The 23,005-nt window shown below is 39.0% G+C and overlaps 1 protein-coding gene across 3 annotated transcripts in view; it reads left to right on the top strand.

The window, feature by feature from the left end:
- Positions 1-23,005, top strand: part of LOC126174778 (zinc transporter ZIP11) — a 422,454-nt gene that overhangs the window by 82,523 nt on the left and 316,926 nt on the right. For all 3 annotated transcript variants that reach the window (XM_049921123.1, XM_049921122.1, XM_049921124.1), the window contains one exon: positions 4,285-4,354. In XM_049921123.1, coding sequence (XP_049777080.1) covers positions 4,285-4,354 — 70 coding nt within the window. The remainder of the gene's footprint in view (positions 1-4,284; positions 4,355-23,005) is intronic.

Here is a 23,005-nt window from a genome sequence, read left to right as displayed (position 1 = left end):
TCCATACTTTGCTGCAGACAAAACGCCTTTGGCACATTTTTCACAAGCTTAGCAAGCTTAGACTACTACATTTCATAATTATTTAGCAAGGTGTTTTGAATGTGACTGAACATTAATTATAAAACTTGTTTGTAACCTTAATCCACAGTGATATTCAATAAATGTTACCAAACTACACATTGATATTAACTTTTCATATGTTCATCTTTGGAACAGAATAAGCTGTCAAGCACAAATGTTTTCAAAATGTGCTTTCAAAACTGGTTTCATTAATCCCAAGCATATTTACTCAAATCAAGCTGATAAATATTTTTATGGGTCTTTACTTTTATGTTGTGAAAAAGGAAGTTTAACTGGTGATAGTTCAGGCCATTTTTCTTCCTAGTATTATAATATGAATCTACTGTTATGTTCAAATTGCATCTGGTTCTTCATGACAAACTTCATAAGGGGATAAATGTAATGTTATCCTTCCTGTTGCCAAGTGTTGTCTGTCAGTATTTTAGATGAGTGCCTACACATAGTGTATTCTCACTTCTAGACACATGTAGCAAAAGAAAAGAAAAGTTCTTTATCTTTTGTGTGAAGTATTAGTTGACCCACAAAGCCCAAGACAGTCGTCATCCAGTCCTTCATGCTTCTTCGTCTCCATAACATCCAGTGCAATTGCACTCTTTCTTTTCTTCTCTCTCTCTCTCTCTCTCTCTCTCTCTCTCTCTCTCAAAGAAAGAGCTTCACAAATTGAGCAAGTCAGTAATGCATTGGTCCACCACCAACCCTAATGCAAACAGTTATTTGGCTTGGCATTGATTGATAGAGTTGTTGAATGTCCTCCTGAAGGATATTGTGGCAAATTCTGTCCAATTGGTAAGTTAGCGCATCAAAATCCCGAACTGAGTGGAGGGCCCTGCTCATAATACTCCGAACATTCTCAGTTGGCGAGAGACCTGGTGACCTTGCTGGCCAAGGTAGCGTTTGGCAAGCATGGAGACAGGCAGTACATGCTGCAGGCATTATTTTTCTGAAGTGTAAGTCCAGGATGGCTTCCCAAGAAAGACAACAAAATGAAGTGTAGAAAATTGTCGACAGACTGCTATGCTGTAAGGGTGTTGAGGATGACAACCAAAGGGGTCCTGCTATGAAAAGAAATGGTACCTCAGACCTTCACTCCCGGTTGTGTAGGGCTATGTGGTGGGTGGTACTCTGATTGATATTGTACCACTGTCCGGGGTGCCTCCAGACATATCTTCACTGGTCATTGAGGCTCAGTTCAAAGCTGGACTCAGACCTGAAGACAATTCTATTCCAGTCAGTGAGACTCCAGGTCGAAGATACGTCTGGGTACAGCAAGTGGTCCTTTCCACTGATTTCATGCATTTTTTTGCAAGCACCCTTCACAGTGCTTGACAGTCCATGCCCGTGAGTACAGGAGTGATATCTGCCTGGTCTTGGATTAGCTGTGGTTGTTCCATTACATTTCACCAAAAAGTGACTTGGGCAGCTTTAGAAGGGTTGAAATGCCCCTGATGGAGATTTTTTACTCATGTGACATCCAATTACTAGTCTGTATTAAAAGTCAATGAGCTCTCTTGGCCGATACTTGGTGTTTGGATACTTTTGATCAGGTACTATATGCGTGGTTCAGTACAATAATTCACATACACATATTTTACGAATTTTGACAGAAAATATTAAATTGTAACAGTTTTTAAAAACATTTATATTTGTTTATTTTAGGCTGCAGAGTCATCACTACCACCATTATCATTATTATTATTGTTATTATTATTATTATTATTATTATTATTATTATGGTTTTTCCATGGTGACTGGGCCAAAGCTCAATCTGCAGACACCAATTGCAAGTTTGATGTCCTATCAGTAATGAAGAAAACTTAATTACTTTCATGTGCTAACTCCCTCAGATGCAATGTCTTCTTTGCTTCTTTTCTTTCTTTAATTATCATTCTATTTTTGTTTTTGTTTTTAATTCAGCAACAGAACCGAAAAATTTTACACTACTAGATTTTTTAAAGTAATCACCTAATTGTAACTTCCTGATATTCCCACAATATTTCACTTCAGCATGAAACATGAAGTACATGTAGTGAATAATCATGACTGGTGTGGTCAAAACACTGATTTACTTTATACAATTAAATGCTTAGCAACTATTGTCCAAGTACTCTGATTCTATTGTTGAACCAGTCTAAGAACACATTTGTAATCTTCTGCAGGTATTGTGTTGTTGTGCTGCTTGTAAATTCCTGCAGTGGTGTGGCCAGTACACTGTGCAGAGATGTGGGGTGCTGAGGCCACCAAATTTGTTTCACAAATTTCTATCTTTGATAACTTGTATTTGAAACCACACTACACTTTAAATTTATCTTGAATGGAAGAAATACGTTTTCTTACATAGGAATGTGTGAACTGTGAATATTGTCACACCACATATTTTTTATGTTACTGTTCAGCTACAACAGATTTCATTCGCAAACAAGATAAAACTCCCAAACGGAACACAATTATGGATTCACTATTCAAATTAAAAAAAAAGAAAAAAAGTGTTTATACGATGGCGAACATTGGACTCACATTCAGGAGGACACCCATTGAAATCTTCAATTAGGCAGCCAGATTTAGGTTTTCTGTGATTACTCTAAATTGCTTCAGGCAAATTACAGAATCATTCTTTTGAAATGGTATGGCAAATTTCCTTCCCCATCCTTGAAATAGACCAAGCTTGTTCTCTCATTCTGATGATCTCGATGTCAAAGGGGCAGTACACGCTTAGTGGCTGATAGATGAAACTGTGATGTGTGGTTGCTACAGTGTTCAGCAGGTTTAGAGGAAAGGAAAAGAAAAATTATGAAGTCCAGTACCAAACAAATTCTATTCAAACAGTTACCAGGCTTTTAATTAATTACCGTCAAATAGATATCATGGTACAGACCTTCAACAAACAAACAACACTGACTGAATAGTCAGCTGCAGAGGTAAGTTAACAGAGAAGTTAGTTGAATGTCTCAGAACACCTGTTATTGCACTAAAACCAAGAACAGCACTTTTTTTTCCAGCAGCAAACAGTAATATTTAAAGGGAAGCAGCTAAGACAACAGCTTTCAACAGGCAGTTATTAAAATCGGTGATCATTTAACGCACAGATACAATCGACCAAATGCACTGAAGTTTAGAAGAACTTACTGAAGTTCAGAAGAACTTCTCATATACAGTTACCATTAATTATAAAAACCACTTGTCATTGCATTGAAATCAAAAGTACAGATACAGGCAAAAGTAACTGCTCATAGCCATTGGCTCCAAACTGTGCTAGTATGGCCACTAACAGAAAATACTTGGCAGCACAGACAGTGACCGCTTGTGAACCAGATGCTTCACCATCATCATGCTTGACCACTGGTTCCCACACCATCAAAAGCCTCGAGCCACTTGCACTTCCAAAACAAATTCCAGTTCCCCACCGACCTCACTGATGACAAAGGCTTCCCGCCTCGCGCTTTTATTGCTAACAAGTGCGCCACTCACGAGGTCCAAAGTTAAGAGGCAAGGACAATCCCAGAGGGAGGAAATCAATTGACTATTGAGCCCACATGGCTAAGTGGCAATCATCATTCATCGGTGCTATAGATGTTGCACAACACATCACTTTAACAAAGTTATATGTTGCACTGCAATAATCTTCTTAAACATTGCACATAGCTTTGGAAGATGTACTTCCGGTAGTGATAATTCTGACCAACAGGACAGGTGATAGCAATTTCAAATTATTGTAATAAAGATAAAAATAAATTTGAAATCACCCTCAAACCGAAATGAAATATTTGATCTACAGTATAAATATACTGGGAGAAGCAAATAGAGAGAATATGGGCAGCATAATTGAAGTCTTCTGAAGACCAACCCCTCATCTAAGAACCTGAAACAACATTTTGGAAGATGTGCTTCATGCCAAGGACCTAGAGTAAGACCTCATAATATTTGTGAGAAATGTCGTCAGAGACATTGGCAAGAACTATGCAAGGATAGAATGACCTGGAAGTGGTTTATACATACGTGTTCCAAACATTGTGAAGTTGGGAATAGATGATGATGATGATGATGATGATGATGATTGTGATGGCAGATGTTGAAAAACCTGAAACATAACTCTTATTATAAAAACACACAGGTATTGTCCTCTTGACAAATTCAGGTGTGGTAATATATGTAAGAAACATTTCCAATGTATAATTTATACTTACGTCTATACCCATGTGTTTACAGAGGGTCTTGCTGTGGGTGTAGGCTTTGGTGCCATTGGCAGTTCTCCATCTGCAACATTTGAAAATGCAAGGTATGTGCCATATTTTTTTTGTATTTTCTTACTTTCACTGACGTCTCTTTTCGTATCACATGTAGACGTTACTCATTTAGCTGTTAATGGCTTGTACACTCAACAAAGAGATTGACTTGTGGGAATCACAGCCTAAATTAAAGCCTGGTACAGCACTGATGTGAATGAAATGCGACATGCCATATTTTTCTGTTTACTGTCTCTGAAATGCTATAAATGACAAGGTGCAGTTTTCTTGTGTGTTTTTAGATGGAGTGTCCTGTGGTTAAGTGCCAAAAAGGCATTACTCTTGTAACTACACTTGTGACATTTGTCTACTTTATTTTCTCATTGATTGTCCTCAGTGTCAATGTACTGCATTGCTACACTGGCTGAAAAATGGGTGTTGGAAGTTCAACACTGACTACTTTAAATGATGTAGCCAACATGTGCACATTTGCGTTTCACAGTTCTTTACTATCACTGTTCACAACCCCCCATTAATACACAGTTATATGCCCAGTGCACTATTCATTAACTTTCAATAAGCCTCATTAATAGGTTGCAGGCAACCATCCACATACTGCTACAGTAGTTTACTGTGGAACATCTATGAGCAGTAAAAGTCTAGCCACATAGTTCACAGTTCTTGAAGAATAAAAAGGTACATATGGAACAGACACTGTAATTGTTTTAACACACAGCTAATTGTGTTACACTTATTTCACAGTTAAGTTGATGCATTGTTATTGATCTAACCAACACAAGTTTCTTGTCTGAAACTCGGCCGTGGACTGACCGGCTCGGTACCAAAAATTGGGCCCGTATATATCCTCACAATAATAGGCACTGAAACTATACAATGATTGATGTTTAATGTACAGAAATTATCATTAAAACTTAATTCATCAAATTAACTGAATAATCGAAAAATTGTGTCTTTTTAACAGTTTCTTCTACTGCAAGAGTTAGGCCGAATTATTTGTTTGATTAAATTAACAGATATTGTTTTGACAGATATGTTTTGACAAAACTGTTAATTACTTTGGAATTAATGAAGAGCTGGATTTCCTAACATGTTTTCGAATAGAGCCAAATAGATCCTTGAAGAATATTATTAGTTGTTCCTCCAAATGTTTACAGTTAGTAGAGAATTTATATTTGTTTATAAGTCAACAATAGAATTTAAGTTATGAAGCAATTACTGATTTCATCCTGTTACAAAAGTATTAACTAGGAGTAGTGGAAATAAATTAGAAAATCAATTACATGCATAGATCTTGGCACAAAATTAGATCTGGCGTTATATTCTCTAAAACTGAGGGCCAACCTTTCTCTTTTATGAAAATGTAGATTATGCTCACGTATGTTAATAGTAATTAGTTAAAAGTGAAAAAATGAATTTTAAGGAGGCAAATGGCAAAACAAGAGAGGAAGTAAAAAAACATCCCAGCTTGTTTTGTCACTCACTCATTAGTGTTCTTTACATTTATGAGCAGATCTATACAACCAATAATGTGGTTGACTCCTGTGTAATATGGAGGATAATTCAAATTTCAGCCATAGCCATTTTGTGTGCTGTCAAGTGTACATGTATTTTGAGGTTTTCGGCAGCCCTAATGTGTCTTAGAGCGTGCAGTAAGACTTTCAAGTGGAAGTGAGTTAAAGAAGATATTATCTCAAGCATATTCTTATCAACTAATAATATTTATATAAATAAATTGCAACTGTGTCAGTGGAATGAAATTAGTTCATAACACAAAAATTCACTGTTTCCATTGAAAAATGTTATTTGGAATCATTGAAAAACTGCTTCCATCTTAATGGGAAATTCCTATTGCTAAATTTTTGGTATAGCAATCCTGGAGATGCCAAGCAGACATAATCTTATTCCTGTGTAACACTGTTGTGTCAGGATCTAAAGATCTCCTATACTCACAAGGACAAACCTTGTGTATCATTTCCTCATTCTCAGTATAGAAACAAGAATATCGAATTTGTATACATGACAGTAGGTGATTGTTTATGTTCTTGCCTGAAAGTTATGCATCTAACAGAAATATTGTTTAGAATGGGTGTTCAAATGTTATGGAGAGGATAAGAATTTGCCAAATAACAATAGGAATGAAAGTAATAAGAATTCTGACAGTTGTTTCTTAAAGCTCATGTGTTAACTCCAGGGGCAGCACTTGTATCTGAAAGTTTAGTATTATTTATAGTTAGAATGGTTATAAATAAATCCTCTTACATCATCACCAATGTGGTTTCTTAATGAGTCAATGGATGACATGCGAAATTCTGTGGTTTAGTTCTGATTTGACTTCATAATAATAGATACTTAGCAACCGTTCTACAAATGAAGCTCTGGTCAATTTTCATGCAGATGTAAGTCTGAGAAATATGTATGCCTTGATGCTGTGATAGTTAATGCTGACAGCAGCCAGATGATTATAAGTGACAACTGGATGTAAATAGTTACTTGGGATTGTTGTCACAAATTCAGTAGTTTTTGCTGTAGTAAGAATATAATGGCAGACAATAATTTGAGGAGTTTCATTCCTGTCTGGTTCTGTCCCAGCTGTACTGGAAAAAAAGGAAAAAAATGATTTGAATCTTAAATATTGGAAGTAGTGAAGATGAGTGCTCACTGTATAGGAGGTTTGATTGCTTCAGAGAGAGAGAGAGAGAGAGAGAGAGAGAGAGAGAGAGAGGGGGGGGGGGGGAGCAATTGTCCCTGCACTGCTTTAAGGCAGCTGGGGCCCTAACTGGGGTGAAAAGAGGGGAAACTGTAGATGTGTGTGTTTTATGGTTAGTTGATTGTGAAGGATACTGTCTAAAAGATTGACAATATTTTCAATTTAATTTCTTTGCCTGTTGATTACTCATGCCTCAAATTTACCCCTTCAGTTACTAGTTGTGAATCACCCAGTGGTCTCCTCAGTATTCATACCACTTGAAACACGAAGAAGTATTTGGTTGTAACCATAGCATGGATACCCTACTCACAACACTTGTTGCCAAGTAAGTGCTTTCACTGTTGATCCTGTGATCGCACGATGGAGCATTTTGAGCTCGTGATACTCTATTCAGACATTTTTCCTTGGCTATGCATACAGATTTAATCAATAATCATGCACTGCTCAAACAAGAGGATATTGAGCAATATATTGTTACATTAGATGTTCTGATACTGAAGGCAGCTGTTAAACCAATTCAACTATAAATGTATATTCTGCCTGATAATATGAATTTCACGCAGTTAATGCTTCACTCCGAGCAAATATAAAGCAAAAACAAAGAGATTGGTTCAGCTGAACTCCACTCTATGTGCAGTATCTTCACTGATTTTTATTTATCATGAATGTCTGAGGATGTATTTCCTGGTTACTAGAAGATATATTGCATTTGGCTCAGAAGATATGCTATGGAATTCTGTGTACTGTGTAGTTCTTAGTGCCAGATGAAGTTACTGATGCTATAGAATTACACTATCAAATTGTAGCAATATATGTGCGCCACTGAGGCGTACTGAAATGAAAAAATGCGTCCTGTTGATTTTGCATATCATATGAAAGTTAAGTAGGAATGCACTTACGATTGAATTAGTATTAAAAGATAATTTTGGTGAATCCCCTTAAACCTAGGGTCTGAGTGACCTGCTCCTCTCCTCCACTTTTCATAGAGGAACATATAGTTTCAAAAGTAGAAATATTAGTTTTAATTTCTTAGTTTATGCATTTTATCATCAGTAATGGGAGTTGGGCACCTTGGAGGTAAGTACCAGCCATCCTTTGTTTCTTTTAATGTTAACGATTTTCTCAGTTGAATTTGCTGTTTTATAGAAAGTTTAAAAGTATCGTACATTATGGATGTTGAATATACCTTGCAATTATATTGTAATTGCACTTCCAGTTTGTGTATCCCTTAAGGTAGATGCTGTTATATCCAAACAAAGTGTGACATATACCCAGTTTGGAATCTCTGCTTATGCAGTGGAAGAGGAGTATGAGCAAACTAGCTTGTTGACTTTCTGCTGTCATTTCCTGTCCTGTTTTCCTTGTCCACTAATTTTGTATTGTTGTTATTTATTTAACAGTCAATGAAAAATCCATTTTAGTGAGAATGAATTAGAGAAAAAAATATAATTTGAAATTTAAAAAGCAAAACGTGTCTTCAGTGGTCATGGTTCAAAGTTTCTGAAGTTGAATGCATTGTAGACTCTATCAGTTTACATCACTAGCCAGATGCATAATTTGAACCTGTTTGCAGTTTCATCTGCATTAAGAATGCAGCATTTACTTCTGAAGATTTTTATTTACAAGCCACATATACATTGATTAAAATGTTTTGTTTTGAGTATTTATTGTATTTTTCCCAGTTAACTAGGCAACTCATCACTTTGACAAAGATGTAAAATTTTTCAGAAAATTCAAAGATTTGAAACTTACGGCTTATAAGACTGTGAAAATATTATTGACATCAGATTTTCTTCCACAAAATTAATAGATATGTCAACCGAACAAAGTGAAGGGTTATAGTTAACATTCAGCTTTTCATTTATTCTGTGTAGATGCATAACTTAATCATTTTCCGCGCGCGTGCGCGCGCACGCAAGTGAGTGAATTTAGAATATGTAGTTCTAATACAAGATGTAGACGACAGATAATCAGATATCAGAATAAATCATGCTCATGGTTAACACAGTGACTGCCACACCTGTAATGATGATTGTTTCATGGCCAGGCCAGGCCAGGGTGTCAGATGTGCTGATCTGCTGTGGGGTGCCGGTGAGCACACAGTGTTAGACATAAAGCTCTGCTTGGGGACAGGGGCTGAATACAACTCACTCGTGAACACTGCAGATACAAATGTCAGTTTCAACTGCTAGAAAGAGCAACTGAAAATGTTCAAGAATATAAGACTGAAATTTGGTAAGATAGAATGTCATTGACCAGAAATAAATAACAACTCATCCTTCTTTGACTGCACTTTAGAAATATTCAAGGGACAATCCTATGGTGTTCTTACCAAAGCTAAAGAATTAACCATGGCATATGAGCAGCAGTTAATAATATCTTATCTGTTAATCGTATCTTAGACGGGACCTGGAAGTAGAATGGTAAACAATGACTTTGCAAACATAATCATGGAAAATGAATTTACAACTTGATGTGAACTTATGACTGAAGTGAAATGAGAACAATAATAAAATAAACGAGGAATCGTATCACTAGGTCAGTATAGAGTCTGTGACTCACAAATGTAAAACCTAGACATAAAACCATTGATGCTAATATTTGGAATATACAGTTCCTGCCTACAAAAAATTATTTGTTTGAAAGAAAGTGAATGGCGCAAGTTTCTCCAAAATCAGGGGTTCCAAACGATTAACACACTCAAGAAATTCAAAACAAAGGTTGGTGACAAGTACGAAAAGTTTGGATGTTTAATTGAAATATAAAGATCCACCAACCACTGATGGGCCACTAGCAAAACAACCATCAATGAATGATACATAAAAATGCTCTTTGAAATACTCAGTATGGATATTAGTATAACAGACTGACTTAATTTGTACCACCATACCAGTAGAGTGATGCTGACCTTAATAGAAAAAGGAATTAAAAGAAAATACTAGGCAATATTACATAAGAAAAGCAGTAATACAGTAAAAAATTGCACAAAATGAACCAAAGAGGAACAAGTTGGGGGGGGCTAAAGGAGAAATTACAACTTCAGGAACCTACACCTTATATGGATGGAGAGGAGATCACCAGATGGATAAAAAAAGAGTGGGTATACAGAGCTACAGACTAATTTCCCTAATGCACAAGTTACAGGAACATAGAGCAAATTCCACTTACATACAGGAAAGGAAAATCATTGAAAGATTATGAGGAAATGCAGAATGAGAAATGAATAATCAGATTACAGCACTAGCATTAAATTTCTTGGACCTGTAATATAGTTTAAATTTGTATGACTAACATTAGGAAGCAACATCAAATGGAAAGAATTTGTGAAATCAGTGATAGAGAAAGCAGGAGGAAGACACTGATTTGTTGATATAATTTTGTGAAAGTGTGGTGCATTTGTTAAGAAAACAGCTTATACAAGATTCAAATGTCATATGCTGTAGAGTGCTTTGTTTTGGAGCCTTACCAAGTCAGCTTGACAAGTGTACATCGGAAGAATTTGTAGACACACTGCTAGCATTGTAACAGATCAGTATATCCTGTATTAAGGTATAACAGACTTTTAAAGGGAAATTTAATGGGAATATGTGAAAAATAGGGACATTGTTACAGCTAAACTATGTTGAATAAATTGAGAGAACTTGTTTTGGAACAAGATTGACCAACAATTCTTCCATCCACCACTATATATGTCACTTAGAATAAGTTGAAGAGAGATTGAAGCACATGCAGAGGTATATATTTTTTAGTCGCCGCATTAGTGAATGGAGCAGAAAGGGAATAGCTAATATTGGTATGGAGTACACTCTGCAACAGACTGCACAGTGGCTTGCAGAATGATACATGTATCATCCTCCTCAGCTTACTTGACACCTACTTTAGCTATATGACGCCCTTCTAGTTTCAGTGAATTATGACATATGTCCTTAGACTCCATGCAACCATGTAACTCCAGATTGTTTCTTACTTCTACGTCTACATATGTACTCTGGCAACCACTGTGAAGTGGATGGCAGAGAGTACATAGTTCTTCTCGTTTCACTATTGTATGGAACATGAAAAAAAAGAGTGTTTAAATGCCTCCACTCTTGCTATAATTAATCTAATTGTATCCTCATGATCCCTATGAGAGTGATATAAAGGGGGTTGTTGTAATATGTTCCATAGAGCCGGTTCTTGAAATTTAGTAAGCGGGTTTTCTTGGGATAGTTTACATATGTCTTCAAGAGTCTGCCTGTTCAGTTTCTTCAGCATCTCTGTGACAGTCTCCCATAAGTCAAATGAACACATGACCATTTGTACTGCCTATATATGCATTTTCAATATCCCTGTTAGTTGTATTTGGTGCAGCTCCTACGCACTTGAGCAATATTCCTGCCTCATTTGCAAGTGACTGAATGCTAACTGTGGTGCCACTAACAACCTTTACACGTGACCAGAATTTCTTTGAGTTTTGTGGAAGCTCATTTGACAGTATTCTGCCACAGTAGTCATTGAAGGCTTCACACATTGCCCTCTTGACAGCCAAATGTGTTTCTTTCAGTATCTCTCTATCTGTAACCCCAAACTTTGTTTTACACCTATTATGCAGTAGTCTCTGTTTCTTCAGAAGCTTCTTCATAGTGACTGTGTGTTATGGAGGGGAGGTCCCTCCCATTATGAACTGCTGTACTGGGTACACACATATCCAGTGCATGGTAATTATTCTTTTAAACTTGAGCCATAATTCATTTGCATGCTTCTGCCCTGTACTGAAAATTTCCTGTTCCTCATTGAGATATGACTCTACTGCTTTTCATCTGGTTGTCTAATGCCTTTATGAAGGTTTTAGTGACAATTACTCAATTTCCATTAGGTAAAAATATGTCTTTTCATAACTCTTGGAATCCAGCAAACAAACTTTTTTGTCAATCTACTATCTTTTTGCCTTTCTGTATGCTCCACCCATATCAGTTTCAATAATTTTTGAGAACATTTCTCATGGGAACAGCAGTCTGGAAAAAACTACTTTAAAAATTGACACAAGCACTCTCTACCACAATAACATTTATTTTGATGGTAACCAGTTTTGGTTGTTGCAACTCCACCAACATTGTGGTTTTACAATACCTGCTACATTCACAAGTACTGCCTACCATCATGGTATGAGGGTCTGGGGATAGTTAAAAACTGACACTGTTGACTGCAGACAAACAATACAAAGACATCAGGAAAGCGAAGGTGGATCAAATATCTTTCATTAACACATATTCACCTTTGTATTCCTAGTTTATCAGCAACTTTCCTCCAGGACTGTTAGTAATACTTTTTGTGACATGGAACCTTCTTGTCTGATTCATCTTTCAATTCTGAATCTCCCTCTATCCTGAAGTCTTAATGGAAACCATACCACAAATGGGTACAGGATAGTTCTTTAATGATGTTACAATCTTTATGAAGTTATAGAGAGTGGCAGTTGTATCAATTTGAGATAATCATTCCCAGACTATGGTTCTCCAAGTCAAAAGTTATAAGCAAAACAGAGAAAATTTCATATTTGACATCAGCCTGCTACCTTGCATTTTATGTTATTGAACTGTTCTCCCAACTCCACTAACCTAGCTTTAAATGCTAAGATTTTTGTATTTATTGTTCCTAAATAAAAAGAATTAGTTGGATTTCTGAGATCAGTCTTGGTGTTTGTATTGCCAATTTTTGTGTAGTAAGGTCCAGCACAGAGATGCCTGAACTCGCCGCAAGGCGTGATGCCATTGTGTGAGTTCTTCGTAGTCTACTACTCCCAGTGTTCATCTGGTCCAGATTTCCGTTGTACCAGGAACTTGGGTGGACAATAGAGCCTCTGGCAACTCTCTCTATGGTATTGTGCCCAAAGAGATCTATAAGACATGTGAATAGCAATCACAGCATGGGCTTGTGTTGTTCTAATCTTGTATCTAGGGATCAGTATGACCAGTTTGCTTGCTGGCCACGTAATTGCAGGGACCTCCTTTCGAAACTGTCATTTAGTTTTTAGTCAGCTTTTTGTGACTTGTGATATATGTAGTCCAGATCCTCAGTTGTTATGCAGTGTCTGCAGTTCGTTTTAATGAGCAGGCCATCTATATTTATTCCATCAGGATTGTTATTCTATGAATACTAATAATTGTAAGGCATGATTCGGATCTAATGTGGTTGGTTCCTATACATCTGGATTTTTTTTTTTCACACTTCGCCATTCATTTATAGTACCAAGTGAAGTACGTGTGTAAAGGTACTGGACTCCTCCCCCAGAAGGAGTGGAAGTCAGTCCATCCGGATCTGAACTTCCTGATTTAAGTTTTCCAGAGTTTCGATATGTTTCAAGCAGATGCTGGGCTATTTCCTTCAATGAGACCAGGTCAATTTCTTCCGTATCAATGTTTTATGTGGTGTTTCAATCTGTAATGTTGTCGATGATGATTATACAGTAAGTTGCAGCCTTTCATTTTTCTTCTTGGAAAATGCAGCATTGCATGTAACTTGTGAGGAAAAGGAGATTTTGAATGTAAAAAGAAATAGATTTTGAATTCTCGTGTCGCCCCGTAAGTGAATAATTCCAAGGCGCCTTTTCGGTAGGGTCGTTGCCCTGACGCACCTGGTTTATCGTCGTTTGCGCGACCGTTGCAACAGAGGTGCCCTCGGATTTGCGATGACCACCTTTCTAGAAGGGAACAAAAGGAAGGAGAAACGGCAGCTGTATATTGAGAAGGGCGCAGCTGCCGCATGTGGCGCTAAGGGAAGGGTGAGCTTAGCGCCAAGGGCAGGCCTGCTGGCGGCGCGAGCTCTGGGCCCTGTCGCACTCGCCTAGCCTCGCGGATGTTCCCATAATGACGGCCATCCGTTGTATTGCGCATGCGCCGCCTCGGGTTTCGTCAGTCCATGGCGCACGTGCTGTGTCGCTCCACCACGAGAGCGCCACCCTCCCAGTCTGCTCTGTGTTTTTCGTTTTCCCGTACCTGCCCAATTCCATGAATTCATTAACCTACAGCTTCCCTGCGGTTGCTTTTGTTTTCGGCGAGTTTAGACAGCAGCGCTGTTACTATTTACTCTTCGGTCTTATAGTCTTTGGACCGCCTCCTTGTGTAGTGAGAGGAGCTACCGGCCTCTGAGGTAGAGGACCGCAGTTCGATTTCCAATAATCGGGGAAGAGCTTTCTATGTGTGTGTGTGTGTGGGGGGGGGGGGGGGGGCGAATGATCTTTCCACCCAACCTCGTGATGCAAGCGAGAAGTTGTTTGAAAAACTGAATAGGCAAATTTATGCGGAAGCCGCCGAAGTGACGCCGGAAGAATTTCGGCTCAACTGGTAGCTGGACATTAATTTATTTATTCTGTCCAGATCCGACTGCTAATTATACAACACTTTTTTTGGTTTTAAAATAAATGTATCAGGACACCTATGCTAAATGGCTATCAGACTAATTCTTGGAGATAGCCAGGCGACTATATGTGTGTAGCGCGCGGTCGAAAGACAGGAAGAATCTCAATCTCAAATAGCGCATATACAGTATTAAGCTTCTTACTGCCTTTCGACCGTAATTAGTTGTTAATAATCAATAAAAGTAACATATTAACATTAAATTTAATTATTGTGTGAAAACTAAATGTGCGAAACACACAGTCTGTTTATGATTGTTACGTGAGCATTTTGAAACCTTTATATCTACGTGCAGCATGTTGCTCCCACATATCTGAAGACGGCTCAAATGCGTTATATGCGTCATATGACGAGCAATAAAGTCATTCTGTTTTGAAGCATGGTCCTTTGATCAGCGATCAATCCAGCTTTTGTGCAGTGCGACTGTTAATTATTTGTGCGAAGCTCCACAATGTCAAATATTGGATCTATTGATTATGCTGTTCAAGCAAGCACTGTTACTCCATTAAAGCGCAGTTCATATACGTTCAAATAAATGCCAGGAAAGTCGTCCTGGAAACAAATTAATTGTACATCTGTTAAATAGACAGAAATTAGTGTAAGAGTCTTGAAAGGTCTTATCTACAAAACGTAGAATACTTGACTGTTAGAAAGAATTTATTTAATAATTTCACAAGAAAAAATGTTATCTCTTGTTTGGCGTTGATGTAGTGTGTGATTGATTGCAATGCCTTTGAAGTGCTAAATATGACTTCCACCATATCGGATTTCTTGCGCAGTTAACAGATTCGCAGTTCAGAGAAACGGGCACCAAAAAGTTGCAGTACCACTGCTAATAAGTGTTATTGCCTCATGGGAAACACAGCAGTTAATTGCTTATCAGAATTAAGTTCTTACGTCAAAGTCACGAAGGAATGAGTTTTCGCCTGTGCGTTTTGTGTACATGTGTGCAAGTCCTCGTCGGCGTTTTACATTTAGTTTTAGAAGCCAGCTGCCACTTCTGGCAACAATATTTTTCTCTTCTATTAAAATTTCCTTTTGGTATTAATGGTGAAAGTTTTGTTACAAATTTTAATCGTGGGCTGATTATGCACAGCGACCTACAATAGGTGGACAATCTCAGTTTTCACTGTTTCTTCGAAATTATATTTAAACCAAAGATGTCGATTCTGCTCCAGATATTATGTTAGATTTCATTACAACGTTTTACATATATGAAACAACACTAGTTAATGCGTAAAAATATTAAATTCTATAAAGCAAAGTTAACGATCAGAATCTTAATATTGGCATTACACACTGCCTTATTTCTCGTGTCATTTTACGTCGCAAAAACATCTGAGCGTAGACCCATCGGCAGGAATGTAGCAGTTTGTGAGTCTCATTACGATGGTATTCCGATGATACTCAGCATCAGTCAACAATGCTGAAATGATTTGTAGTGAATTCGAGCTACATCTCAAATAAGTGTTTTCATTAGGTCCAATGTTAAATAGTTTTGGTGTTAATTATTTTGTGCATAGTATGTAAATACATTCTGTTTCTTATTCACCATAATTTATCGCAGACTCCTCGAAGAGAGAAAAGCGATTTTAAAAGTGCACGAGTCCCACCACATTACAAGAATCAGGGAGCTGCCAGTTCTTGTTACCGATGTAATTTGAGTCATAGTCCGCAGCTCGTGGTCGTGCGGTAGCGTTCTCGCTTCCCACGCCCGGGTTCCCGGGTTCGATTCCCGGCGGGGTCAGGGATTTCCTCTGCCTCGTGATGACTGGGTGTTGTGTGATGTCCTTAGGTTAGTTAGGTTTAAGTAGTTCTAAGTTCTAGGGGACTGATGACCATAGATGTTAAGTCCCATAGTGCTCAGAGCCATTTGAACCATTTTTTTTTAGTTATAAAATAACTACCTGTCGCAAAATGAGTAGTTTTCATCATTACAGTCAGCGTTACATCTGCATCTGCTGATCCAGTAGCAAATAGTACGTGGAAATGACTGTTGGTGAGCTTCCGTAGGAGCTCGAACCTTTCTGATCTTACTTTTTTAGTCTTTTCGCAAGATATACCTAGGAGGATCTGTAACAGTAAACCACATCGTAATGCACAGCGCCTCTCACGTAGCATCTGCCACTGGGGATGGCTGAGGATCTCCGTGACGCCTTCGCGCGTACACGAACCTTTGACGAAACGCACTGTTCTTCTTTGGGTCCTCTCTGTTTCTTTTGCCAGTCCTATCTGGGGTGGGGTCCCATACGACAAGCAGGACTGCAGTGTCAGTCGAATGAGAGTTTAACTAATCCACCTCCTTCGTTATTGAAATACACTTCTTGTCGATTCTTCCAAAGAATATCGTCTGTGCTACGATTAGTTATTAGTTGTATATGGTCGTTCCACTTTAAATCGCTCTGTATACATACTCCCAGATATTTAATGCATATGATTGCTTGCAGCTCTTTGTTCGGAATTGGCGAAGTAAAAAAACCACTTCCCATCTGTTCATGCGCTGTACGTTACATTTTATTAATCCTGAGTGTCAACTGCCAATTCCTGTACTAAACTTCTATCCTTTGCGGATCTTCCTGTATTTCGCTACCATTTCCTGCCATTGTGACTTCTCCCTTTACAACAGCGTCATACTCAGACAGCCTTATGGGTTTTCCGATGCTGTCCACTAGATTATTTATTTATCCTATGAACACTGTTTGTGCGATAGCACTCCCATGGCGTACGCCCGAAGCTACTTTTACATCTAAATGTTTCTTTTCTTTAAGAATGACTTCTTGTGATCTTCAATGCGAAGGCTTGTTTGATGCAGCTCTCCACGCTACTTTATTCTGTGCAAGCCTATTCATCTCTGAATAGCGACTGTAACCTACATCCGTTTGAACCTGCGTACTGTATTCGTCCCTTGCTCTCACTCTACAATTTTTGCCCCCTACACTTCCTTCCATTACCAAATTGTCAGTTCAGTGACGCCGTAACATGTGTCCCATAACCGATCCCTTCTTGTAGTCAAGTCGTGACATTTATTTATTTGTTCCCCAGTTCTATTCAGTACCTCTCTTATTACTTACGCGATATGCTCATGTAACCTTCAACATTCTTCTTTAGCTTCCTACATCAAAAGCTTATATTTCCTTTCTGTCTGAACTGCTTACTGTCCACGTATCTCTTCTGTAAAGGGATATACTCCAAAAGAAAGATAGTGTTATATTTGCTCGAAACGTTTTAATTCAATCCATTTTGTTCACTGGGATCCAGTGGGGAACTACAGCGAATACCTTCAGCAATTTAATCAACACAGCAGCAACTTGAGCGCCAGTAAATACTACACTTTGTTTCGGGACGATCAGAACGAGAGTTTAGCCGGCCGCGGTGGTCTAGCGGTTCTGGCGCTGCAGTCCGGAACCGCGGGACTGCTACGGTCGCAGGTTCGAATCCTGCCTCGGGCATGGGTGTGTGTGATGTCCTTAGGTTAGTTAGGTTTAAGTAGTTCTAAGTTCTAGGGGACTTATGACCTAAGATGTTGAGTCCCATAGTACTCAGAGCCATTTGAACCATTTGAAGAACGAGAGTTTCGTACGTCTGTTCGACGACCTTTCTTCAGAACGGAGTAACCTCCGCATTTTTCCAATCGCTGGGAATGTTTCGCTCTTCCAACGGCCATATGGTTCACTGCTGCCAGAAGAGTAGCAGGTTCTTTCGCATATCCTATGTACATAGAACAGTGATCTCATTATGTCCAGACACCTTCCCTCTGCTGAAAGATTTTAATTGATTTTCTATCTTGCGGTCACTTATTTCGATATCGTATTATTTTGGCGTTCTTACGACGATTGGAAGACGGAATCGTAGTTCTATCTTCCGAGTGAGACAATTTCGGAAAGCGGAATTTGGTATTTGATCCTTCCTCCGTTTCGATTCCAGTGTTGTCACTGACTGAATTGATAAATGGCTTAGGTGCGTATACCGACTAAACACAAGAACAAAATACCTTAGGAGTTTCGTCACTCCGATTGATAGAATTTTACTTCAGATTTCATTGAACGCTTCAAGCAGGACTTTCTTTACGCTAATTTTTAATTCGTTCCGTTTTTGTTTGTATTCAAGAATTTGGCAACGTTTAAATCTATAGTGTGTGTGTATGTATGTATGTATGTGTGTGTACTAAACCGGGGACCTAGAAACGACGGAGAGGCTTCGTCCTGCCGTAGCCCTCAGTGGTTCACAACCTCACAACAGGCCACAGCAGTCCACTGCCGCCGCCGCCGCCGCCGCCGCCCCACATACCGAACCCAGTGGTGCGGTTTGGCCCCCAGTGGACCCCCCGCCACCGGAACGTCTCATACCAAACGAGTGTAACCCTAAATGTTTGCGTGGTAGAGTAATTATGGTGTATGCGTACGTGGAGAGAGTGTTTGCGCAGCAATCGCCGACATAGTGTAACTGAGGCGGAATAAGGGGAACCAGCCCGCATTCACCGAGGTAAATGGAAAACCGCTTTAAAAACCATCCACAGGCTGGCCGGCACACGGGACGTCGACACTAATTCGCCGGGCGGATTCGTGCCGGGGACCGGCACGCCTTCCCGCTCGGGAAGCGGCGCGTTAGACCGCGCCGCTAGCCGGGTGGGCTAAATTTGTAGTGACGTTCTCTCTGCTTTCGGAGCCAATTGCTAACGCGGCTGTTGAACCCCGTCGCGTCTTTCGCATCGCTCGCCACATACTCCCCAGGCTTGTATTACTCTGTAGAAGATCGTTGTGTAATATCTTTTTTAAAAGACATTCTGTAAAATCTTTGACGATGAACTGGGTTGCTTTTATCATCTCTTATAAAAATAAGAGCATGGTCCTACCTTTTATAAAAGATTCGTCAAAGAGCCTCTATAATGTAATGCCTAATGCCTAAGGCGAATTTTTCAATACTCTTGAATTTTGTCCATTTATATTATATTCATCAATTGCACCTTCAGAGATGAATGTTTGGTGTTGACTTCAGGAGTAGTCTGAAAGCTGTTTGTTGTCGCACTTGCTAAGCAGGAAAATCTTCCTACCTTTCTTTATGCTCTTATTTACAGATGTGTTCAGCGATGTTACATCGGCCTTATGATCACTGGTTTTCTGCTATATGATCATTGGTTTTCTGCTCTACGTTAATTAAATCGAAAACTTCGGTCCTATAACAAGGAGATCTAAGGGTTTATAATTAACTTGTCAAGGTATTAGGATAAGGCTTTTAAATTTAAAACAATATAACACGAATCCGTGTTCTTACCACCTGTCTTAATAACCTAAGTGAAACATAATCTACTTTGCATCCACATATCTTACAAGCAAAGAGTGCAGTAACCAATGACTGATAATTTTTCAAACTTTGCTGGCATGCTGATTCACGCGCTTTATCAGGCATCCACCTTAACGGAACCCTTACCACGAATGGATGGCCCTAAAAGAGCTGGTGAATCGTTACTCCTAATCTAATGATGTCAGAACTTCAAAAAGGGAACATTTGCAACTGCAGAAGAAAATACTACGATGATGTGGAACACCTGTTCAGGATTGTGCTTGTACTGAAGCTTTGTTGACAGGATGCAGCAGATTGTCCAGGGCAGCAAGTTAACAATGGAAGCGTATGTTATCTTCCGATATTTTCTAGTGAAGAAATAATACTGTAGCTAACCTCATAGGAGATACTAGTAAAATCACAGACTTGTCACAACGAGGTGCTGCAGTGATGAGCGCAGTGGACTCGTATTCGAGAGGACGGCACTTCAAATCCTCTTCCGGCCACCCAGCCTTAGCTTTACAGTGATTTCCATAAATTGCGTAAGGCTAGTGGCGGGGTGGTGCCTTTGGAAGGATACGGCCGGTTTCCTTCCTTAATCGGCACTTGGGCTCCGTCTCCATGACGGTGTTGCCCAGGTATTTGTTTATAGCTGCGCGTCCACGCCTGCACGACGTAGCATCTGTCTTTATGTTTCTGCCGTCATATCTCCTGAACTATGTGTCGTTCAATGATATAATTCTGCACTTGTATTGAGTGGTATATGTGCTTGCTGCGTGTATAATGCGACAACTGTCAGTAGTAAGAAGTAATACATTATAACGTCGCGGCCCTTGTATTTGTACTGCATGAACAACGGAAAAATAATAAGCGATAAACATTTTTCCTTTCATCATTTTATAGGGTTTTCAACGAGAAAAAAATTCGTGAAGATTTTAAATTATGTTTAAAGTTTTTTAAATTATGTGTAAAGTTTGTTGCAAGTTGCTAAGTGCTGTCACTTTCAAGTACTGGATGAATTAATTCTTGGAATTAATCCGCCGCGGGTTACGTTTCTTTTTCATCCCGACTCCTTTGTTAGGTAGGTGGTTCTTACCCCCACAGCGATTGTCGCCCGACAGTAAGGTATGTGTGTATCAAGTTTGGTTGAAATCGGTTCAGTGGTTCACAATTTTATAATATTTGTGGATTTTAAGGACATTTTTTATACTCGTGGTCAGTAATATATGTGACTGGTTACAGCACATACAGTATGGTGTGGTTCTTCCTTACACAGTCCGTAAATTAAATAGGAAAAGCATTTAATGATATACAATGAAAAGCATCTCCGCCACGTACTAAAGTGATTAGGTCTAGTTCTGCTGATAAAAGGATTTTCGCATTTCCTATCATCCGCATTCATTAAATGTGGCACCCATCTTGCACAAATGTTTCACAGGTCTAGTTCTGCTGATAAAAGGATTTTCGCATTTCCTTTCATCCGCATTCGTTAAATGTGGCACCCATCTTGCACAAATGTTTCACATGGTTAATTCTTTTTGCAAAATGTACTGTGTCCTTTATTTTAATATGTATGTTTTGTTATTTCGCAGACAGTAGCGCGTTTACTAGTCACATGGATGGCTACGTACAGCATTTTGGATAACGCATCCATTCAGTTTCTTGGACATAATCAACAAAAGAAAGCATAATCTGTAATGTTGACAAGAAAACAGTAGTGCTTTCTTATGCATGATCCCATTGGAGGGGGTAAATTTTTTCCTCTTTTGACACGATAAATGGCCGCTAATATGGGTATCTGTTGTCTGAACCACAGTGCAGCTTGTTATTTTTCACAAACAGAGAGTATTGTCAGAAGCGGAACTCACCTTAAGTGCCAGCAAAAAAATTCTGTTACTACGAATATTTAATAAGCCGGTACTATCAGTTGGTGGGGGAGGGGTGGTGATGAGAGGGACATACTGGAAATATGACGATATATTTCATGTCTGGATAATAATTCATTTATCACCGGATCCTGCGTTCAACTAAACGTGATATTTCAGATGTCCCTTGGCCGCCTATATCAGATGCAACACTGTAGTGCTCGTATATCTTGCTGCAATTTTAATGCATCAAAAACGCCTCCTCCTTCTGCCCAGATATGCAACAGTGCTGACTTCTGATGATGGTGTTTGTAAATGCAGCACCACTGTGCGATAAACGCTGGCAGAGGCAAATATCGCTAGGGAGAATCGATGGTAAAAATTTGTACCCTTATACCAAACAGAAATCCATTACCAACCATTTTCATCCCCTGAATAAGTTACCGAATCCTTCCAGAGCCATGGTTTTGAGGGAACCAACATCAGATTGGGAAGAAAATGTTTCCAGGATTGATTCCAACCTCTGCAGACGTGTGTAAATTATAAAGGCGATTGAAAAACAATATAACGATTTGTACTAAAAAAGGTTAGTATTTCATTGTTTTTATAAAAATTTCAAAGGCAGTCCTAGTACGTCTGTCTTCCGCAACCGTCTTACTGCTCTTTTTATCAGTAGAGCGTGAAATGATGATTAACTGTAATATTTGCTTTCATTCTTGCACACTGTGAGTGCCGAACATTACACAGCATTTGAGATATAAGGCCTGTACAGGCTGCTCCAATCAGGCGTTTCGTATCGTCTGGTGGCATAGTCGGACCTAATCCCGTGCTGGGAAAACATTTGTGCAAACCCTACTGTAAAAAGAACTGCGCCATCGGCTCGGCATTCTCGTATGCAGCAGAATGTTCTGTAATTTGGCTATAAAACGGCTTTGGTAGTATGCTGACATATGCTTATATCAATCTGTTCTTCGAGATTATCGCCCGCTATTCACACTCTATATTTACACATTATTTCACATTCCATTTCATGAAACCTATGTGTTTACCGCTCATTAGTGTTATTGTGGCCGTGCTTAGTAAAAGTTCCCGTCAGTAAACCCGGTCTCAGAGTCCATTGAATTTATGATTGTGGTACATTTGGCATTTGTGCCGTTTCCTCTCGCAAAAAAATTGGTCAACAGTAGTCACGAACTATGTTGCCGATCTGGATATCTCTAGGGGTATGTATTGCACGCATTCTTGGCAAATTTTTTGTGATCGCCGTACTGTAGAGTAAAGGCAGTGTTTTAAGCCCATGTAGAAACTGTAATCTGGCCTGTGTCTCGCCCGTAAGCTGTCGCCAACCACGCTTTAGTACAGACTAACCGAATACAGTGAAGTCCATAAACAAGGTCATACCAACATCACTACTTGATACTGTAGAAGTAGTATCAG

Source organism: Schistocerca cancellata, chromosome 3, assembly GCF_023864275.1.
Source record: "Schistocerca cancellata isolate TAMUIC-IGC-003103 chromosome 3, iqSchCanc2.1, whole genome shotgun sequence".
Taxonomy (NCBI): Eukaryota; Metazoa; Arthropoda; class Insecta; order Orthoptera; family Acrididae; genus Schistocerca; species Schistocerca cancellata.
This window is presented reverse-complemented; position numbering and strand designations above follow the sequence as displayed.